Source organism: Carassius carassius, chromosome 10 (genome assembly GCF_963082965.1).
Source record: "Carassius carassius chromosome 10, fCarCar2.1, whole genome shotgun sequence".
NCBI lineage: Eukaryota > Metazoa > Chordata > Actinopteri > Cypriniformes > Cyprinidae > Carassius > Carassius carassius.
Window position 1 is genome coordinate 20,905,818 of NC_081764.1, and position 18,323 is coordinate 20,924,140.

At 38.3% G+C, this 18,323-nt stretch overlaps 1 protein-coding gene across 4 annotated transcripts in view; it reads right to left on the reverse strand.

Moving 5' to 3' along the window:
* Positions 1-18,323, reverse strand: part of rptor (regulatory associated protein of MTOR, complex 1) — a 260,643-nt gene that overhangs the window by 194,003 nt on the left and 48,317 nt on the right. For all 4 annotated transcript variants that reach the window (XM_059560532.1, XM_059560531.1, XM_059560530.1 and 1 more), the window contains exons 3-4: positions 10,363-10,465; positions 9,638-9,720 (exon numbers count right to left, since the gene is read on the reverse strand). In XM_059560532.1, coding sequence (XP_059416515.1) covers positions 9,638-9,720; positions 10,363-10,465 — 186 coding nt within the window. The remainder of the gene's footprint in view (positions 1-9,637; positions 9,721-10,362; positions 10,466-18,323) is intronic.

An 18,323-nucleotide genomic window follows, 5' to 3' on the forward strand; every position in this document is an offset into this window, starting at 1 on the left:
TCATTTGGGTTGAGAAAACCGGCAGTGATCCTTCCTGCTAAAGGAACAAGTGAACCCAAATCAAGCCAGAAACTCAATTTTCAAATCTCAGAAATTAAAAATCTCCCATACGTGTTCATTTGGGTTAAGAAAAACTGAACTGATTTGCAGTGAAAGTAAAAAAAGAAAAGTGAAAGTCGTGACATTTGCCAAGATTGGTAACCCATACTCGGAATTGGTGCTCTGCATTTAACCCATCCAAGGGAAGACACACCGTGAACACACCCGGAGCAATGGGCAGATATTATTTTTTTTGCCTGGGGAGCAATTGGGGGCTTCAGTACCTTGCTCAAGGGCACTTCAGCCGTGGGTATTAAGAGTGGAAGAGAGCGCTGTTCATTCACTCCTCCCACCCGCACTAAGACTCGAACCTCCGACCTATGGCTCACAAGTCCAATTCTCTAACCATTAGGACACAGCTGCCCCACAGTGATCCTACCCTCTAAAAGGACAAGTTGACCAAACAATTAATTCTATCCACAATATAATAAAGATACCTGATTATCCAGAATTTCCTTTAATTTCTAACCATCTGTACTTCATGTATGCCACTTCATCATGTACTACTATTCAGAACTTCACTGGCAAAACCTATCTACATACATTTCTCAGATCTCATTCTTGTAAGTGATCTAACATTATTATTGTTGATTAAAATATATTGTGGCAAACAATTTCCATGCTTGCAAGACAGACACTGTGAAAAAAATAATAAAAGAGCCAAACCAACCATAGCAAGCCATTTCCATGAAACAGATAAGCGGACCAAATTTGTTACATTTTTGTCTGTGTTGACTTGAAATGTGTGACTTTTTCACAGGTCCCTCTCTCAGGTCCTTGTCAGATGCCTGTCTTGGCAGATATTCAGCACTACCACTACAGAGAAGGGAAAAGGGAGGAAATGAGGAGTAACACAGCCTGTTGAGTTGGCAGCTTTATACATTACAGGGCCAAAAGAACAAACACCTGATGTTTCTCTACAGCTCAAAGAAAAACAACAAGAAACAACTATGAATCCACCAGCTGACTATAGCTTATTTACTATCAATTTATAGATAAACATACATATTTGAAATGACGAACTGTGAGTTAGAAGTTTGCAAATGCTCCTTCAGATCCAAAAAGCAAACAACAAACATTGCTACTATACAGTAACAGTGTGTTGTAGTACTACTGCAAAATCATGATATTAACCTTTATCTCCATACCAAATTTTCCATATCAAAATCTCAGTTGGCCAGACAGTGGTGCATGCCTATTACCACCACGAGTACCGCCACCGGAGGGCCACAGTGATACTCCAAGTCAGTCGAGTGTTATTCGCGAAACTACCGCCAGGTTGCGCAAAGGGACGGGTTGCAAACTGACTATAATTGTAAAATTTGGGTTTGTAAACAGAGATGAAACAATGAAGTAAAACAACAATAACATTATAATATAACACTGTTAAATACTTAAAAACCTTTAGAAAATTTACAGTGAGTTAATTTCAAAACGTGGGATAGTCTTAGGCTACAGTCTACACATCAGAAAATTAAAAGAAAGACCTTTACAAAAAGGCTCTTACTGCATGCTATTGTATACAGTCATTACACACACATTTTCTGGAACCCCCGTGGGTCAACAAAATCACTATTAATCACGGGATTGGGAAGGGACAGGAAAAATGTCAGTGGGAGTGGGCGGGAGCGGGAATCGTAATAACACTTTGATCCCCAACTTTATACACAAATATAGCCTACCTTTTAAATAAATAAACCATAAACTGTAGGCCTATATTTTAATTTTGAACTCAATTCTAATTGCCCTGTCTCTTTATGCTCTACTCATGTTTGCTTTGGTGTGGCTGGTTAAGGGAAAGATGTAAGCGTGACGGACAGATTGTTAATGGTTGGTCTATGTGGTAATACAGTAGCCTAGATCGGGCAGCACATCCAAAAGCCCACCTATCATTCATCGACCTAAAATATAGCTTTTCATCTAAAAGATGTATGTAGTATCAACTTTACATAGCTGCTCAATCTTATGTTAACCAACAGAAATGTGCACTATTGAAGTGTGAGTGGAAACTGAACAGCAATGTGCTCACAGCAGGACAGATGCAGGCACCGGTGCTCTAACTTGCTCTTAAAATACTCCGTAATTTTTGGTCATACAGATAAAAGTAATAAATCTTTAGAATCCATAAAGACTACATTTATTTGTATGCACTCATCATAACAAAACAAAATGTTGCGCTTCTGTAAAATAAAGCAAACAAGATGTGCTTTCTGCCGTCTCTGTCATGTGTACTTGAGAAAGAAACTTTGAAACTGTGTATGAAAAATAGTCTACTTTCAAATAAATAAAAAAAAATTAATAAAACAGAAAACGTGCTATGATGGATGATTTACATGAAATTTAATGTATGTGCAATGCACAATTGTGCATTGTTTAAAATGGCTTTCAGTTCAATAAAATTCAACTAAAGTGGGTATGCTGTGATCTGTACTGTCTTTTTAGGGGCCAAGAACCGAAGGTGCGTAGGCACCTATTGTATCCATTAGCGTGATTTTATTCTTCCACCACAAGTCTTTGGCAGCCCATAGAACCGCTTGTGGGATAGTTGGCACACTGATAGAGAACAGTGAGAAAAGTTACCATAGCAAATTTGGAGTCTCTAACTCAAACTCTCTAGCACCACCACCTGTCTAAAAACGTAAAAAAATGTTATGCTAATAACTTTTGAACCATAAAACACAAAATTAAAATTCTTTTTTTCCTCTGATTCCTTGGCTTATGCTGAGTCGAAAGGACATCAAAATTCAAAATTGTAAGTTTTTTTTTTGTTTGTTTTTTTTTATATTTTCAATTGTTCGTAAAAACTACTTTTTCGAACTCGTCCTAGGCAATTGAAAGTAAACCCCGCCTACTTTGATCTGATTGGCCATCTCAGTGATTTTGACATTGACGAGTGCTGTTAGACCGAGGCTTTGATCTGAAGCACCTAGTATGTGCAGTGTTTGCACGTGCATCCATGCAAGTTAATTCTCACACTTTAATAGTATTTGTAGCTCCTAACAGGCTGTGTGACTATGAAAAGTTATTACATCAAACTGTACGTCATTATACAGTTTTCCTTATTGCTTGCGTGCCAGCGATTATCCCTCTGCGTGCCACTGTTGGCACGCGTGCCGTAGGTTGCCAACCCCTGCATTAGCCTATTGCAATGAAACTGGTCTCAAAATATTATGTCACTACCGGAGAAACCGGTATGTCTTCTGCTTGTCCGAAAATGAATATGAATAATTCTAAATGAACTCACTGATCTATATATATGACTGGATTGCTCATCGCCTTCTAAACTGCCAACAGACAGTGAAGCCACCGGAAGTGATCGATCCACCATCTTACTAATCCCTACCAGCAGAGAGCACCATTGAGTTACATTCAAACCGCTGTCCTAAAATAACTGTATTTGAACAAATCAGTCAAATGGGATTCGTTTTTATGTTATGTGTATGTAAGTTAATCTTTACTTCAGATGTTATCTGCAGTGTTTACGGTCTTTTGGGCAGTATAAGCGATATATTCAAATCATTTAGGTGGGTGTGTCTGCTGCGCACTGACGACACAGGTAACTGATCCAACACAAAATATAGCCTATTTCTTTATGAACATAATTTTTCAGGAATTGTTAAACATGAGTATTAGTATCGGAAAAAGATTTAAATATATTACAATGGATAATATAATAATGTTGTTAATATTGCTCTATAAATGAAAAGCTTAACTTACTATCTGGGAAATAAAGCTTTATGTCTTTAAATCCATACTGTATATGGTCAGTTATTTCTCTGAATAAATTCAGATTTCAGAATGAGCAGTTTGTAGTTTGTTATATATGTTGAGGTCATGTTCATTATGCTCACTACTGTAATGAACGTAGCTTTTTAATAAGTAGGGGAAATTCACGACCTTTAAAAAAATAAACATTTAAATGCCTAGGGAGTTTGCATTGTAATAATGTAGAGAGATACTTCATATTTATAAACGCTGTCTTGTTAGGTGATGTTTTCTCATTAAAATCATACAATTTCCTATTAATTCAATGGAACATTTACGCATACTAGGGATTACCAATATGGCGGCGCGGCGGCTTCACTTTAATGACGTCATGAGCAATCCAGTTCTATATTATAGATCAGTGAATGAACTCCATTATTTTGACAGAAGAAGACAACAAAGAATAGTTTACATATAGCGTGTCGATTCAGAGTGGTAAGACTCTCGCTCTCTCTCTCTTTGCATGTGAGAAAAACAGCGTGTGTGAGAAACAGCGCTATCAGTAAAGCGACGGTGAGTCGTGCGCCTTCACAAAGAGTTTACAGAGCATCAAATACAGTTGCGCTGTGCGTCCATTGAGATGAACTGAAAAGTTCAGATCGCTTGATGGAGCGAGTACTCTGAAGCTCAGATGCTGAAATTAATGCAAGCGTCATGCACTTCAGTCTATGTAGTAAACAAACCCGCACGTCTCTGACATTCATTAATTCACACAGAGACGCACAGAACACTGATTCATATTTCAAACAACTTTTGCGGCTTAACATTTACAGATACTGGTCCATATGGAGATTATATTTGATTAATTTATGCTAACTTTGACAAATTCCATGACTGTCCATATTAAAATGTAAGTTTCATTTTCATGACTGGATTTTGAGATTCAGTCCTCGTTTTCTGCTTCGCGGAAATCATAGCGCTGAACGGGGTTAGGACAATATGTGCAGAGCAGTGGGGCGCGTGTAACTTGACGGCGGTAATACCCATTTTGGATGTCAACCTACTGTATGTATATATATATATATATATATATATATATATATATATATATATACATACAGTTGCAATCAAAATTATTCAACCCCTTTGACCTGCAAGGTATTTTGTTATGGCGAACAAAGTTTTATGAAAACAATTTAACAAAGGCATCAGTAAAGCATTAGAGAAAGTTTGTTAATACACTTTTGAGTGATTCTGAGAATGGAAAACTCTTGAATCATGATGAAATTCAAATTGGCTCTAAACATTTGTTCAAAATTATTCAACCCCCCAAAACTCAAATTTTGTGCAGAATCTTTTATTCTTTAAAATCACCAATAAACGCTGTCTGTAAGTGCTTAGAAGCTTCTGTCACCTCTCTACTACAGTCTAGGCCCATTAATTGCCTGAAAAAGCTTCCAGATCACTGAAAATCTTTGGCTTTCACATTCATCACTGCTTTCTTTAAATTCAACCAGATATTTTCAATGAGAATTAAATTCTAGAGACTGAACAGGCCACTCAAGGACATTCTATGACTGATCACTGAACCAAGCAGAAGTAGATTTGGATGTGTACTTTGGGATGACTGTCCTGCAGGAAAGTCCATTGATCATCAGCTTCAGTCTTTGCACCAAAGGCATCACAGTTCTTGTCAAAATAGCCTGATACTTCAAAGAATCCACAATGTCCTCCATACAGTCATGATTTCCACTTCCTGCTACAGTTAGGAAACCCTATAACAGGACTGATCCACCTCCAAGTCTGATGATTGAGATGGTGTTCTTCTGCTTATGAGCTTTGCCTGTTTTGCAGCAGACATACCACTGATCCATGGGTCCAAAAAGTTCCAGTTTGGTCACATCACTCCATAAAACATTCCTCCAGAGCTCCACAGGTCTACACAAATGAATTTTATCAAGTTCAAGTCTGCCTTTTGTTCTTCTTGATCAAGAGTAGTATTTATCAAGATGTCTCAACATGAAGGCCTTACTTGTCTAGTGCTCTTCTTACACGCTGCATTGAAATGGTTTTCCTCCTTTCATCAGGTCATCTTGCAAGTCTTTGGCTTAACATTGCAGATTTTCTTTAGTTGCTCTGATTAAACATTTCATGATATTGTGCTTTTTCTTCAACACCCTCAAAGGTTTTCTGGTACAACATACTTTAAGCTAAGAAATGAGGCTTAGAACTGTGTCTCTAGCAACTTTTAATGTCTTAGAAATCTTCATTTAGCCTTAGCCTTTCTAAAGTAATACAATATTTATTCTCTTTTGCTTTTGTGAGATCCACTCAACTTCAGCACATGCATGGGTTAGCTGTATGTGTAACAGTTCAAGCTAATTCTGTTTTTAATAGAGTTTCTAAAGGCTTAATTGTGTTTTGAGACTGTTTTATTCCGCACCATGCAAATAAGTGATTCAAAAACAGCAATGTTGATTAGGGGTTGAATAATTATGACAGCAGTATTATAAAAAAATCCTATAACTCAAAAATATTACATTATATATTGAAAATATCACTTAATATGACAGTGAACTGTTATAGATGCAATTTATATTTTATCCTGGATCTTCAGAAAAGCTTGTATTTGTAAAGTACTGCAGTCTCTGAGGGGTTGAGTAATTTTGATTGCAACTGTATATATCTCCGGAGCAGTGGGCAGCTATTTTTTGCTGTGGCAAGTTGGGGGCTCGGTGCCTTGCTTAAGGGCACCTCAGTCATGGTATGGAAGGTGGTAGAGAGTGCAGTACATTTACTCCCCCCACTCACAACCCTGCCCTTGGGTTACAAGTCGGACTCTCTGACCATTAGGCCCCAACTTCCCTCTGCTGTCATCTGCTGCCATCAACTGCCATCTGAACCTGGTTGGGCACAAAATAATCTTCCAAACAGATTCTGTGGTTCGACTGATATATGAACACAACACAGACCAAGAACTTCTAAACAAACAGTATGTGATGTCACAAGACACAACCCTAAAAAGGACTAAATGCTCAAGATTGGCAATTTCTCAATATGCGTTCTTAAGCGATCTTGGGTCCTTGTGTTCTCGATTTACGTCATCATTAACTGTCGAAGTTCAATTTCAATACTCAACAACGCAAATACAAAGGATGCATTAAAGTGCCAAGATGTGTACTTGATATCGAGGATGCATCAAATACAGACTTTAGAAAATCAAACCATTAGAAATCCCAGAAGATGCTGTGGGCAGACGACGTACGGAAGCTTGTAAGCTTTTATACTTCTTACTGCAAGCCTGTAAATACGCGATGGCTCATGAAAGTAAACATTGTAATTTTGTTTTGCATAATTTTAATAAAGTGATTAAGCCTGTCAACAATTTGGCAATTGCTTCCGTGTCGCTAGATTTTGCCCCTTTCACACAGCCTGTGATTAACCAGAATATGTACGTGCGTTCATACACAACCCGTAAAGGTCCTGTAATGACACGTGAAATCAGGATGTGACATGTAATGTACGAGTCAAAGACGCTAGGCACATTAACTTTCCCTTAAGCTGGCGAACAATCTCAGCTTCAGCGTGGATGGTGAGGAACTAACTGATCTCTGCTTCATTACAGTTTGCACATATTTTTTTCTGTCTGCCTTCTGCGTTAATCTACCTTCCGAACACCCGGTAAAAGAGTCGCACGATAACGTGCATCATCACTACGTCACAGCATTGGTTCTGGCTTTTGTTCACATAGAGCCCGTTCCGTGACTAAATCCGCCAATGTTACTAGGTCCCCAACCCAGGATCGATTTGAATCAATCTGACAATCCGGCAATTATTCAGGACCAATGTGCAGTGTGAAAGGGGCTCAAGACTTCAGTCTGGATGCCCATTTAACAGCTAATGTAACGCATTTCCACTGCATGGTCCACTGTGTTTAGTACCTTGTACTTTTTTTAATACCACCTCGTTTGAGGTTCCAAGTGAACTGTACAGTAAACAAAACATGACGTGTAAACTCTGCTGATCACTGATTGGTTGGTTTCGTTGTCTGTTGAGGAAGTACAGACGTTCCTCTCGTTGATAGCAGAGGAGCGGATCCAGCAATAGACTGATGCAAAAGTTTTTCACAAGTCGCGGCAGTGGAGGCAGCACAACAAAAATAACATGTGAAAAATCCAGCCCACTCTAAATCGGTACTAAACTGCAGTGGAAACGCAAACCGACACGAGTTGAGCTGTGACGTACTGTACTGAGCCGTACCGAGCTGAATCGTACCACACAGTGGAAAAGGTAATGCAAATATCGATCATTCAAACTTCCCTGATCAGTGGTTTTAAAGGGATCATATGATACTGCTAAAAATAACATTATTTTGTGTATTTGGTGTACTGAATTGTGTTTACGTGGTTTAAGGTTTTAAAAAAACGCAATAATTTTTCACATACTGCACATTATTGCTTCTCCTCTATGCCCCGACTTTCTGAAATGCGTAGATTTTTACTAACCACATCAGTCTGAAAAGCAAGGTGTGCTCTGATTGGCCAGCTATTCAGTGCATTGTGATTGGTCGAATACATCAAACGTGTGACTAAATTACACCCCTTAACATAATGCAATGCCGTTTCCCGGTGTTCTAACAAATAATGCTACAAATCAGATTATGCTACCAACACTGTATTTATCCTACTTTGAGGGTAGGTTTAGGGTTGGGGTAAGTCTGCAGTTCTCAATTCCAGTCTTCGCACCCTACTGGCTCTGTATGTTTCTCTTATGGCTTCAAACATTTGTTCTATTCGAACGTAAATTCCCTGCGAGGGTGGACATCACAGGATATTTTGCAATGATTTCAGTTCAAAGCAAACGTATATGTACCTATAAAAAGGTCATTGAAGTGTGCGAGACGTGAATTTAAATTGTATTTATTTACAGATGTATATGTCGTCGCATTTGTCAGTGTGTGAAGACAAGTAAACTTCAACAGATTTCTCCTGTTCAGGGAGTAGGGAGCAATGAACACTGTGTAGGGACCATGTCAATGGGAACACAGTTGCATCTCATTCCATAATGCCATGCCATGTAAACATAAAACCATGTCATCATTTGTGATCGGAGAAATGACAACAACAAGCACTACTCTCTACACTGCTCAAATTTTCACGTTTGAATCGTCAGTGGCAAATCCTTTAAATTTGAAAACGTACTTATAGCCTATGAGTCATAATAGCCGGCATTGCAGTCTACTATCCCAGGATCAGGAAACTAGTCCTCCATAAAATGCACTCCACACATCTGAATATTTGGGTTAAACTGTTATGGATCAGGCTTGTATATACAACTTAGCCACTGATTTCTAGCAGTGTCCTCTTTTGGAGGCCAAACAATGTATTTTCGCTTTCGCAACAAAACACACAACCTTTTCACAACATGGCGGCAAAAGATGCTGGACTTTGTATTAGCATGTAATTTTAAGAAGTGTAACCTTTCAGTTGTATTGTTGTTTGGGTGTGGTTTATTTTGCCTGTGTTCCAGCTTTTCCACTTGACATGGACAGTTTCACCCCAAACTGTGCAAAATGATGACACCATTAATTAAATGGCTAAATAATTACAATTTCTTTAGTTACACACCAAAATCAAGGACTCCACCATAGGTCCTAATTATTTTATGCTTTATATTTTTCTATGAATCTGATGCACCAGTGGCAATACAATCACTGTTTTGTGTATCTTTTTTTTTTTTCTACATACATTTTTTACATAACTTTTATTTAATTTTACCTCTAGTGAGAACGTGTTTGTGTTACACAAGGCACAACAGGGAGGACAGCTCTTACCCTTGGCTGCCAGTTCTCATACTGTTTCTGTAGATTGGACCCTATCGTCTCCAGGGCTTTCTGTGGACTCATGGACAGAGGGTCTAGAAAATAAAGAAAGATCGATATAATACACATTATCACACTATTATGTTATTATATATTATTATAGAGTATACTATACATTAACACAATATTATTTTATAGACAATGCCAGATTATGTACATTTAATCGAAAGAGACTTCCAGAAGTACAAAAGCCATCCTAGATTAAAGCCTGGCATAAACAAACACAAAATCAATTCTGTATGGATTTTTAAACATATACCTGCACTGCATACACATCAAACTACTGAAATACATAACAGAGATGTTGATCATGTTTCCTCTAAGGCAAGGGTTCATTTAATTGGTTTATTATAAAATCATAAAAGAAAGCCAATGTGTATTAAATCAAACTGACTTAAACAAAAATCAATGCAGACTATAATGTAAAAATGTATTCATCACCATAATTCCAAAACATTGCTTACTTCAGATTTGTTCAGTATGTCCTTCTTTATTACACAATATCATGTACGGTACATGAAACAACTGTTAATCCCCTTTACCATACCACATGACTGCAACAGATATTTATGGAATAAAGAATGTTTTACATTTTAAGTTCATATAATCTCTGAACATGTAAATGAAGGAAGTTACACAATTTCTGGATGGATTTGTGGATAAATGGAGGAACTCACCTATCCAACACTCTAGTCTGGCACAAGGTGATGTCTTGACTACATCAGGAGGGTCCACTCCAACATTGAGACATAAAACTAGAGCCACACTCACTGTTTTCATCTAGAGCAACAAATAGGGGAAAAAAGATAACTCTTATCAATTTAAATGACTCTGAAATGTGCTGAGATGAAGAAAGAGCAATTATTCATAACATTTCTAAAAGCAGAAATAGTTCAGTCCATTTTAGTGGACAGAACTTTAAAGCATTTCATTAGATTCGCAATGAAAAGTTTTTGTAAACATGAAACAAAGTTTCCCTGCATTTTTCTCCAAAATAAAAACTCCAGAGTTTAAAGCTTGTGAGGAAATTAAGATGCAAGTTATTGCTGCAATTTTACTATTGTAAAGTGTAATAATTTTTTTTTTCTTTTACAGTGCATTTACAGTATATTACCCATTTCCAATTGGCATGTAAATGCAATATATTTCTGTCTTAGAGTTAACGATAATATAAAACCATTATTATTATTATTATTAATAATAATAATAATAATAGTTTGAGCTTCCTACAAATGCCGATGTGAATGTAATGTTGACCAAGTTACTATAAAAAGAGGTTTAAAGGTACAATTTGTAAGATATTTGCAGAAAAATATCCAAAAACCACTAGGCTAGTGTTATATATTTTGTCCAGCTAATTACTAACAATCTCTAATGTTTTCAACTACTTGTAAATCATGAGAAAATTCCCATTCCAAACAGTGACATGGGGCAGTGCAGGCGCCTGTCAATGATGTAAGTTTTTCTTCTTCTTAGTTTTATAGCAGATTGCAACCATGGCTTATCTGGTGCATACCGCCACCTACTGTATTGGAGTATGTAGCATGGATATGAATCTAATGACATTAGTTACCCTTTGTTACCGCCTTTACTGACGTAGAAACCACATGACAACAGTGTCGTGGACAACTGCGGAAGTAGCTTCGCGACAAACTTCACCTAGAAAAAGATGCCGATCTCGCTTGAGTTTTACTCGACAGGTGAGTTGTTTTGATTCGTATCTTTACAGAAAATGTATGCTATTATAACGATCAACAAGATTAGTATTATGGGGCATACATGCCAAAAGCGGGGGATCGCGTCTCTAGACCCGCGCGAGGACGCGTCTGATCCATAGTCTGATCGCGTCTTTGCATTGACTTCGTATGTAATCTACTCGCGCAAATCATTGAACTCGCGTTTATGTTTCTGTCTGATTTGATGGCCGTCAGCGGTTGGGTAGAAGACAACAAATCCCATCATTCCACGCTCCTCCTTAGCGTCATCAAACCACGTTATTGTTATTGTTTTGATAGTGCGCCCTCTCGTGGCAGGTCCTACAACCTGTACCTTTAAGAACACTTCAATACAAGGACCATTTTTAATAATCTGTTCAATTTGGTCACTGAGAAGGGGTTCGTCGGAGCTGCTAATTTTTCTCTCAAGTTGCACCTAATAGAAGCATTTAAAATGTATACATTTTTCTTTCAGTGTACCATTTCCCTGGACTCTCACGAGCAGTTGTGTAGTCAAGATTCTCATCAAATATGGACTTAAATTTTGTTCTGTTCCTGAGACAAAGCTACTACATGGCTTTAAAGATCCGAAATATAGCATACAAGTTGCGTTGGGCTAGTTTTATGTTGCTTTCTGTAATTTCTTTTAAATTTACAGTTGCTGTCATGCACGTCTAAAATGATTTGAGGGTGAGCAAATAAAAAAAGATGATTTAGTAAGTAAGTATCTCTTAAAAACATTCATGTCGTACATTAAGTTTCTTGTTACTGTGTAATAAATTACCACAACAAAGTAGATGGCACATAGTAGGGGTGTGCCATATCATACACTAACCTAAAGGATTATTAGGGACACCATACTAACACTGTGTTTGACCCCCTTTCGCCTTCAGAACTGCCATAATTCTACCTGGCATTGATTCAACAAAGTGCTGAAAGCATTCTTTAGAAATGTTGGCCCATATTAATAGGATAGCTTCTTGCAGTTGATGGAGATTTGTGGAATGCACATCCAGGGCACGAAGCTCCCACTCCACCACATCCAAAAGATGCTCTATTGGGTTGAGATCTGGTGACTGTGGGGCCATTTTAGTAAAGTGAACTCATTGTCATGTTCAAGAAACCAATTTGAAAGGATTCGAGCTTTGTGACATGGTGCATTATCCTGCTGGAAGTAGCCATCAGAGGATGGTGGTCATAAGGGGCCTAAAGTGTGCCAAGAAAACATCCCCCACACCATTACACCACCAGCCTGCACAGTTGTAACAAGGCATGATGGATCTATGTTCTCATTCTGTTTACGCCAAATTCTGACTCTACCATCTGAATGTCTCAACAGAAATCGAGACTCATCAGACCAGGCAACATTTTTCCAGTCTTCAACTGTCCAATTTTGGTGAGCTTGTGCAAATTGTGGCCTTTTTTTCCTATTTGTAGTGGAGATGAGTGGTACCCGGTGGGGTCTTCTGCTGTTGTAGCCCATCTGCCTCAAGGTTGTGCGTGTTGTGGCTTCACAAATGCTTTGCTGCATACCTCGGTTGTAACGAGTGGTTATTTCAGTCAAAGTTGCTCTTCTATCAGCTTGAATCAGTCGGCCCATTCTCCTCTGACCTCTAGCATCAACCAGGCATTTTCTCCCACAGGACTGCCGCATAATGGATGTTTTTTCATTCTTTGTTCATTGAAACCATTCTTTGTAAACCCTAGTAATGGTTGTGCTTGAAAATCCCAGTAACTGAGCAGATTGTGAAATACTCAGACCGGCCCGTCTGGCACCAACAACCATGCCACACTCAAAATTGCTTAAATCACCTTTCTTTCCCATTCTGACATTCAGTTTGGAGTTCAGGAGATTGTCTTGACCAGGACCACACCCCTAAATGCATTGAAGCAACTGCCATGTGATTGGTTGATTAGATAGTTGCATTAATGAGAAATTGAACAGGTGTTCCTAATAAACCTTTAGGTCAGTGTACAGTCCACAATAATACCAGAATACATTTTTACATGATAAAAAAAGTGTTATATCAAGATATCAATGATATAGCGGCACAATGTCGTTTGGTGGATATACATTTCCTAGCGTGCACAACAATGCCACAAACCCAAGACTGATCGGTGTATGACAACAAAGTATTGCGAGAGGGGTTCTAGAGCAGGGGTTTTCAAACTGTGGATCGCAACCCATTTGTGGGCCACAGAATGGAACAAGGTGGGTCGCACAAAGTCACTTGGCTGCAGCTAAATTTGCGTTTCAATGACACACACTCACACAGTTCAGTCTAGGGCTGCACGAATGTGATGAGTGAGGCAGGGCCGAGAGCCGTGGGAACGGAGCGAGGCCGGTAGAGTAATTGGAAATGTGCGACACCTGCGACACTCACCGGTCTCGAGAACAACGGAGGAGATCGGAAGGATACAAAAGAGAATCGATGACAGTGAAGGACGAGAGAGGACCAGGCTTGGGCTTTATTTTGTGTTTGGTTTATGTTTGTGCGCGGCAGTAGTCCGCGAGGGGCTGTTGCTCTGTTTTGTGTTTATTTGGTTATTAAAACTTTGTTTGATTGTCCGCCGGTTCCCGCCTCCTTCCCGAAAGAGTCATCGAGGCGGTGGGCTGGAGTGAGTTCGTCCGTCCCCGGCAACTCACTCCAGCCCACCGCCTTCAGCACATCTTCGGCAGGGATCTTCGGCAGCACGTCCCTCCTCCCTCCTGGGCTTCGGAACCGGTGTAACATATTAAAAACTTTACAATCACGGGAAGGAGGAGGCGGGAACCGGAAACCCACTCGTCACAACGATATAGCCCACCAACACTGATAACGAACTGCAATATCCTTAGTGTGATTTTCGAATTGCAATTAAGTCCGTGTGCGTTGCGTGTTTTAGAGCGCGGGAGCGCACTGTGATAACAGTGAAGGTCTCAGAGCAATGTCATTAAAATCTTCAATCGGTCCGCATTATTAAAAGAGAAAAAACTGGCTCACTTCAATACACCATATTCTGCATGACATTGCATACACCAGAAAATTCAATTGTTACGAAAACTGTTTCAGGTAGGCCATGTTCATTCATTTCTATCGTCTGTTTGAACTCTGCATTTATTTTGTTTGGGAAACAGTTTGTAAAAAGCATTTCACATGTACAGGGTGAGCAGGGCACAAATGCAGGATTAATTGTAACACTACAAGATTTAAAAATTTCCACATAACAAAATGTACAAAAGTTCGCAATATTTCTTTTGAAGATATTGCTGAACATTTATTTAACCATTGCAAAAATTAATTTCTGCCTGAACTAAATGTCATCCAGTTTTTTTTTTGTTGTTGTTTATTTAAAACGAGACACATCTGTTTATTATAATTTTTTACCTATTTCACAATTTTAATCTCCAAACTGTTTTAGATAGTTCTGCTTTGCTTCTTATGCTTTTCTAAAAAAGTGTTGGATTGTGCTCGGTTCTCGCCGACACACACGGAAGGATCATGAATGCATTTTCTGCAACAAAACACAGCAGCGCAGATTACAGTTCATCGGAGTGAGCCAGTTTCACGTTTTTATGGACACTACATATTTTAACGTCTGTAAACAAAAATTAAAACTTAAATATTAGTAGTGAAAGATTTCAGGTGTACTCTAAAATAAAATGGTTATTTTTCTTAAATTCTTAATTTCTGTCATCAAACCTTTAAGTAAGATTAGAATTAATGTCAACCGGTTTTTTTTTTTTTGTTCAAATATTTTGGTGGGTCGTGAAATTGATTTCACTTGTCTAGGTGGGTCGTGGAATGGAAAAGTTTGGGAAACACTGTTCTAGAGCATATTTGAGTGCAAACTCTTACCTTCAAAAATAGGCGAGGTGCATATATTTAGTAAAGCGGCGTGGAGAGAGGGAAGGGGGCCGGTGATTTCAACCGACTGCCTGAGGCCAGCGTAAAAAGATGGCCTGCGCGAAAGCTTACAATTGCACGTGTTTTAAGCTTTGCCAATTTAAACATTCAAAACAGTTTAAAGCATTCAAACAGAAGGCATAGGATGTAACGGTGGCGTACCCTAGTGACCATTTGGAAACAGTATCTATTTCATAGTTCGGGGTGCCAGACAGGATTTTGGCCTGTCACCAAATAAATTTCAAAATACCGTGATAACCCAGGAAGATTTTTAAAACCACAGTTAAACAAAAACTAGATGGATTGCTTGTACGTTAGATGATAGAAGACAAACAACAACTTGCAGTTTGAAAGAATTCATTATTTTTTTCCCCTCTTTATACACAATTACGGAAACAAAGCACAACCCCATATAAACACAGGGGAAAAGAAAAAACAAACAAACAAATAATAATAATAATAATAATAAAAAATAATAGATAGAAAAACAACAATTGTAAACAAAGCAGATCCGAGGCATTCTCTTCTAAATAAAACACTCATCAGTGGTCCTGAAAAATAAATAAAAAAAACAGGATTAGTATATTTTTTTCCCTCTTGACCAACCAAAGTCATAGTTATACTGAAAGGGAAATTAAATGAAGGTCAGTAATATAAATCGGTCACTTAGAGCGACTCGCGAATATGTGGGTGAAGTGCGTGCAATTAGGTGCGTTAGTGTATGACTGCGTGTAAAATATCGCTGACCATGTCTGGCAGGGAAAAGTTCCTTGGGAGGCAGTGTTTTCTCCGGATTAGCAAAACCCAATGGAATGACGATCTTGTGAGTTCCTTCAGCTGTTCCTAACACTTTCAGCAGCCTGGTGAATCTATATTTCCGCACTAACCCTGACCAAATACAGCGTGCGTCTCACTCCCGCCGATCAACTCCTCAGGTAAGAATCACATCCATTGTGTGGTTTGCTCACCTGCCACTTGGAGTTCGAGTTTACCATTTCCCCCCTTTTTTTCCAGTCATTCTTCCTTTTTATAATTTCCACTTAATTGTTTCACATCCCGATATGGGCATGGAAGGGGCGGATTTTCTTTACACCGCCACAAGGAAAACTCAGTTCGGTGCTCACATGGAGAGCTGCCAAAACAAGCTCTTTTTTCCTTCCTCCTATGCCTGAATTAACTAATGCCGTGTTTCCACCACTGGAACTTTACCCAGGAACTAGGGACTTTGGGCTGGTACTTTGTGTGTTTTGACCGGAGAAACCAGGATCTAAAAGTTCCAGGTAAAAAAATTTACCCTCAGAAAGTCCCCGCTGGCAAGGTAGTATTTTTTCAAAGTTTTGGAATTTTCAGGGTGGGACTTGGGCGCTAAACATGCTGATTGGTTGAGTTCACGCAGCATTGTGATTTCAACCACCATTTATTCAGATAATATTCCAAATATTACTGTTATCATTTCATGAAATGTAATTTTATAAGTATTTCAGGCGAGAATGTAGCCATTTAAATTATTTCGGAGATGATCATCTCCACACGATCAGAAGGAGCTCAGTGCTTACACAGACGAGAACAGTCTCAACTCGGCTAGCCCTTCTTACATTTGCCACTGGCTCTCATGTCTCTTTAGTGGTTAAACATAAAATATAATTTGTTTTGGGTAAATCAAACAGGTAATATGTTCTTTCTTCAATTAATCTATTAATATGTTAAAATGAAAATAAAAAAGACAATATTGTTTGATACTTTGTTTCATTGTAAGGTAGGCAATATAGGATTGCACATTTCCTTGAACTACATTTCTGCAGCTATTAATATGTTTAAATAAAAACGGAATTTTCATTTTTGGGTGAACCATCCCTTTAACTGCCTGCTCTGCCTATAGTATGCATTGTTTGATAAACAGCTGTTATACTAAATTCTGCTGAGCTGAAATTTAGTGCAGCCCCGTATTGTGATATGTATTGTATCATGACATTTATATCGGGATACATATCGTATCATGACTTTGCTGACAATGCACAGCCCATTGAAATGCCAAAAGAAAACTTTTATTTTTAGATTTTATTTAATTTTTTTGTCAATTGTGATTAATATCGTTCAGAGAAAAACAAAATTTCACACCAGTGTCATCATTAAACTGAAAGACAGTATCACTGTATATATACAAATTTTAGTCTCTTATTTACATTTCAGATAAATGAGTAATGATTAGTACTGACAGATGTATTAAATAATAATATTTTAATGAGTTTTTGTGTGTGTGCAATATTGATTTATTTTAATTGCCCATGAACAGAGTGCCCAAATGCCCAGCACTAACTTAAGTCAGATTTAGATACACAGTTGTTGCCTAATGGTTAGAGAGTCAGACTTGTAACCCAAAGGTTGTGGGTTCGAGTCTCAGGTCCAGCAGCAATTGTAGGTGGGGTGAGTGAATAACCAGCGCTCTCTTCCACCCTCAATACCACGACTGAAGTGAGATCATAGAGCAAGGCACCGAACTAGAGATGCACAGATCGGTCGGTCAGGTATCGTAATCAACTGATTTATTGCAAGATCGGCAATCGCCGATCAGTCTCACGTCTTTCTGATTTTGAGCCGATCTGTCTACATGCGGCTGTTAGCACGAGCGCGGCCATCACAGCCACGCTCGCCGCATAAAAACTAGGGCAGGGTAAAAAATATTGATATCTCGATATTAATCTATTCTCTTTTTTATGGAATATCAATTCTTAAATCCCAAGAATCGATTAGTCTAGCCTGTTTTCAGTTAATGGACGGAACATTGAAGAGGACTTCCCATCCAAGTAAACTCATAAGTCAGATAAACTGTAGAGAGGGTTATTTCACTAAATATATGCACCATATAACATATTCATTAATATTTTATTGTTCTTATGTTTAATTTATGTTTGAATACATCCATAATTTTATGACATCCACCATTAAAATTTTTATTTAAAAAATATGAATTGAAGTAGAAATATTATTATGCAATTGTAACTATTATTTTATAAACTTCATTGTGTAATTTTAACA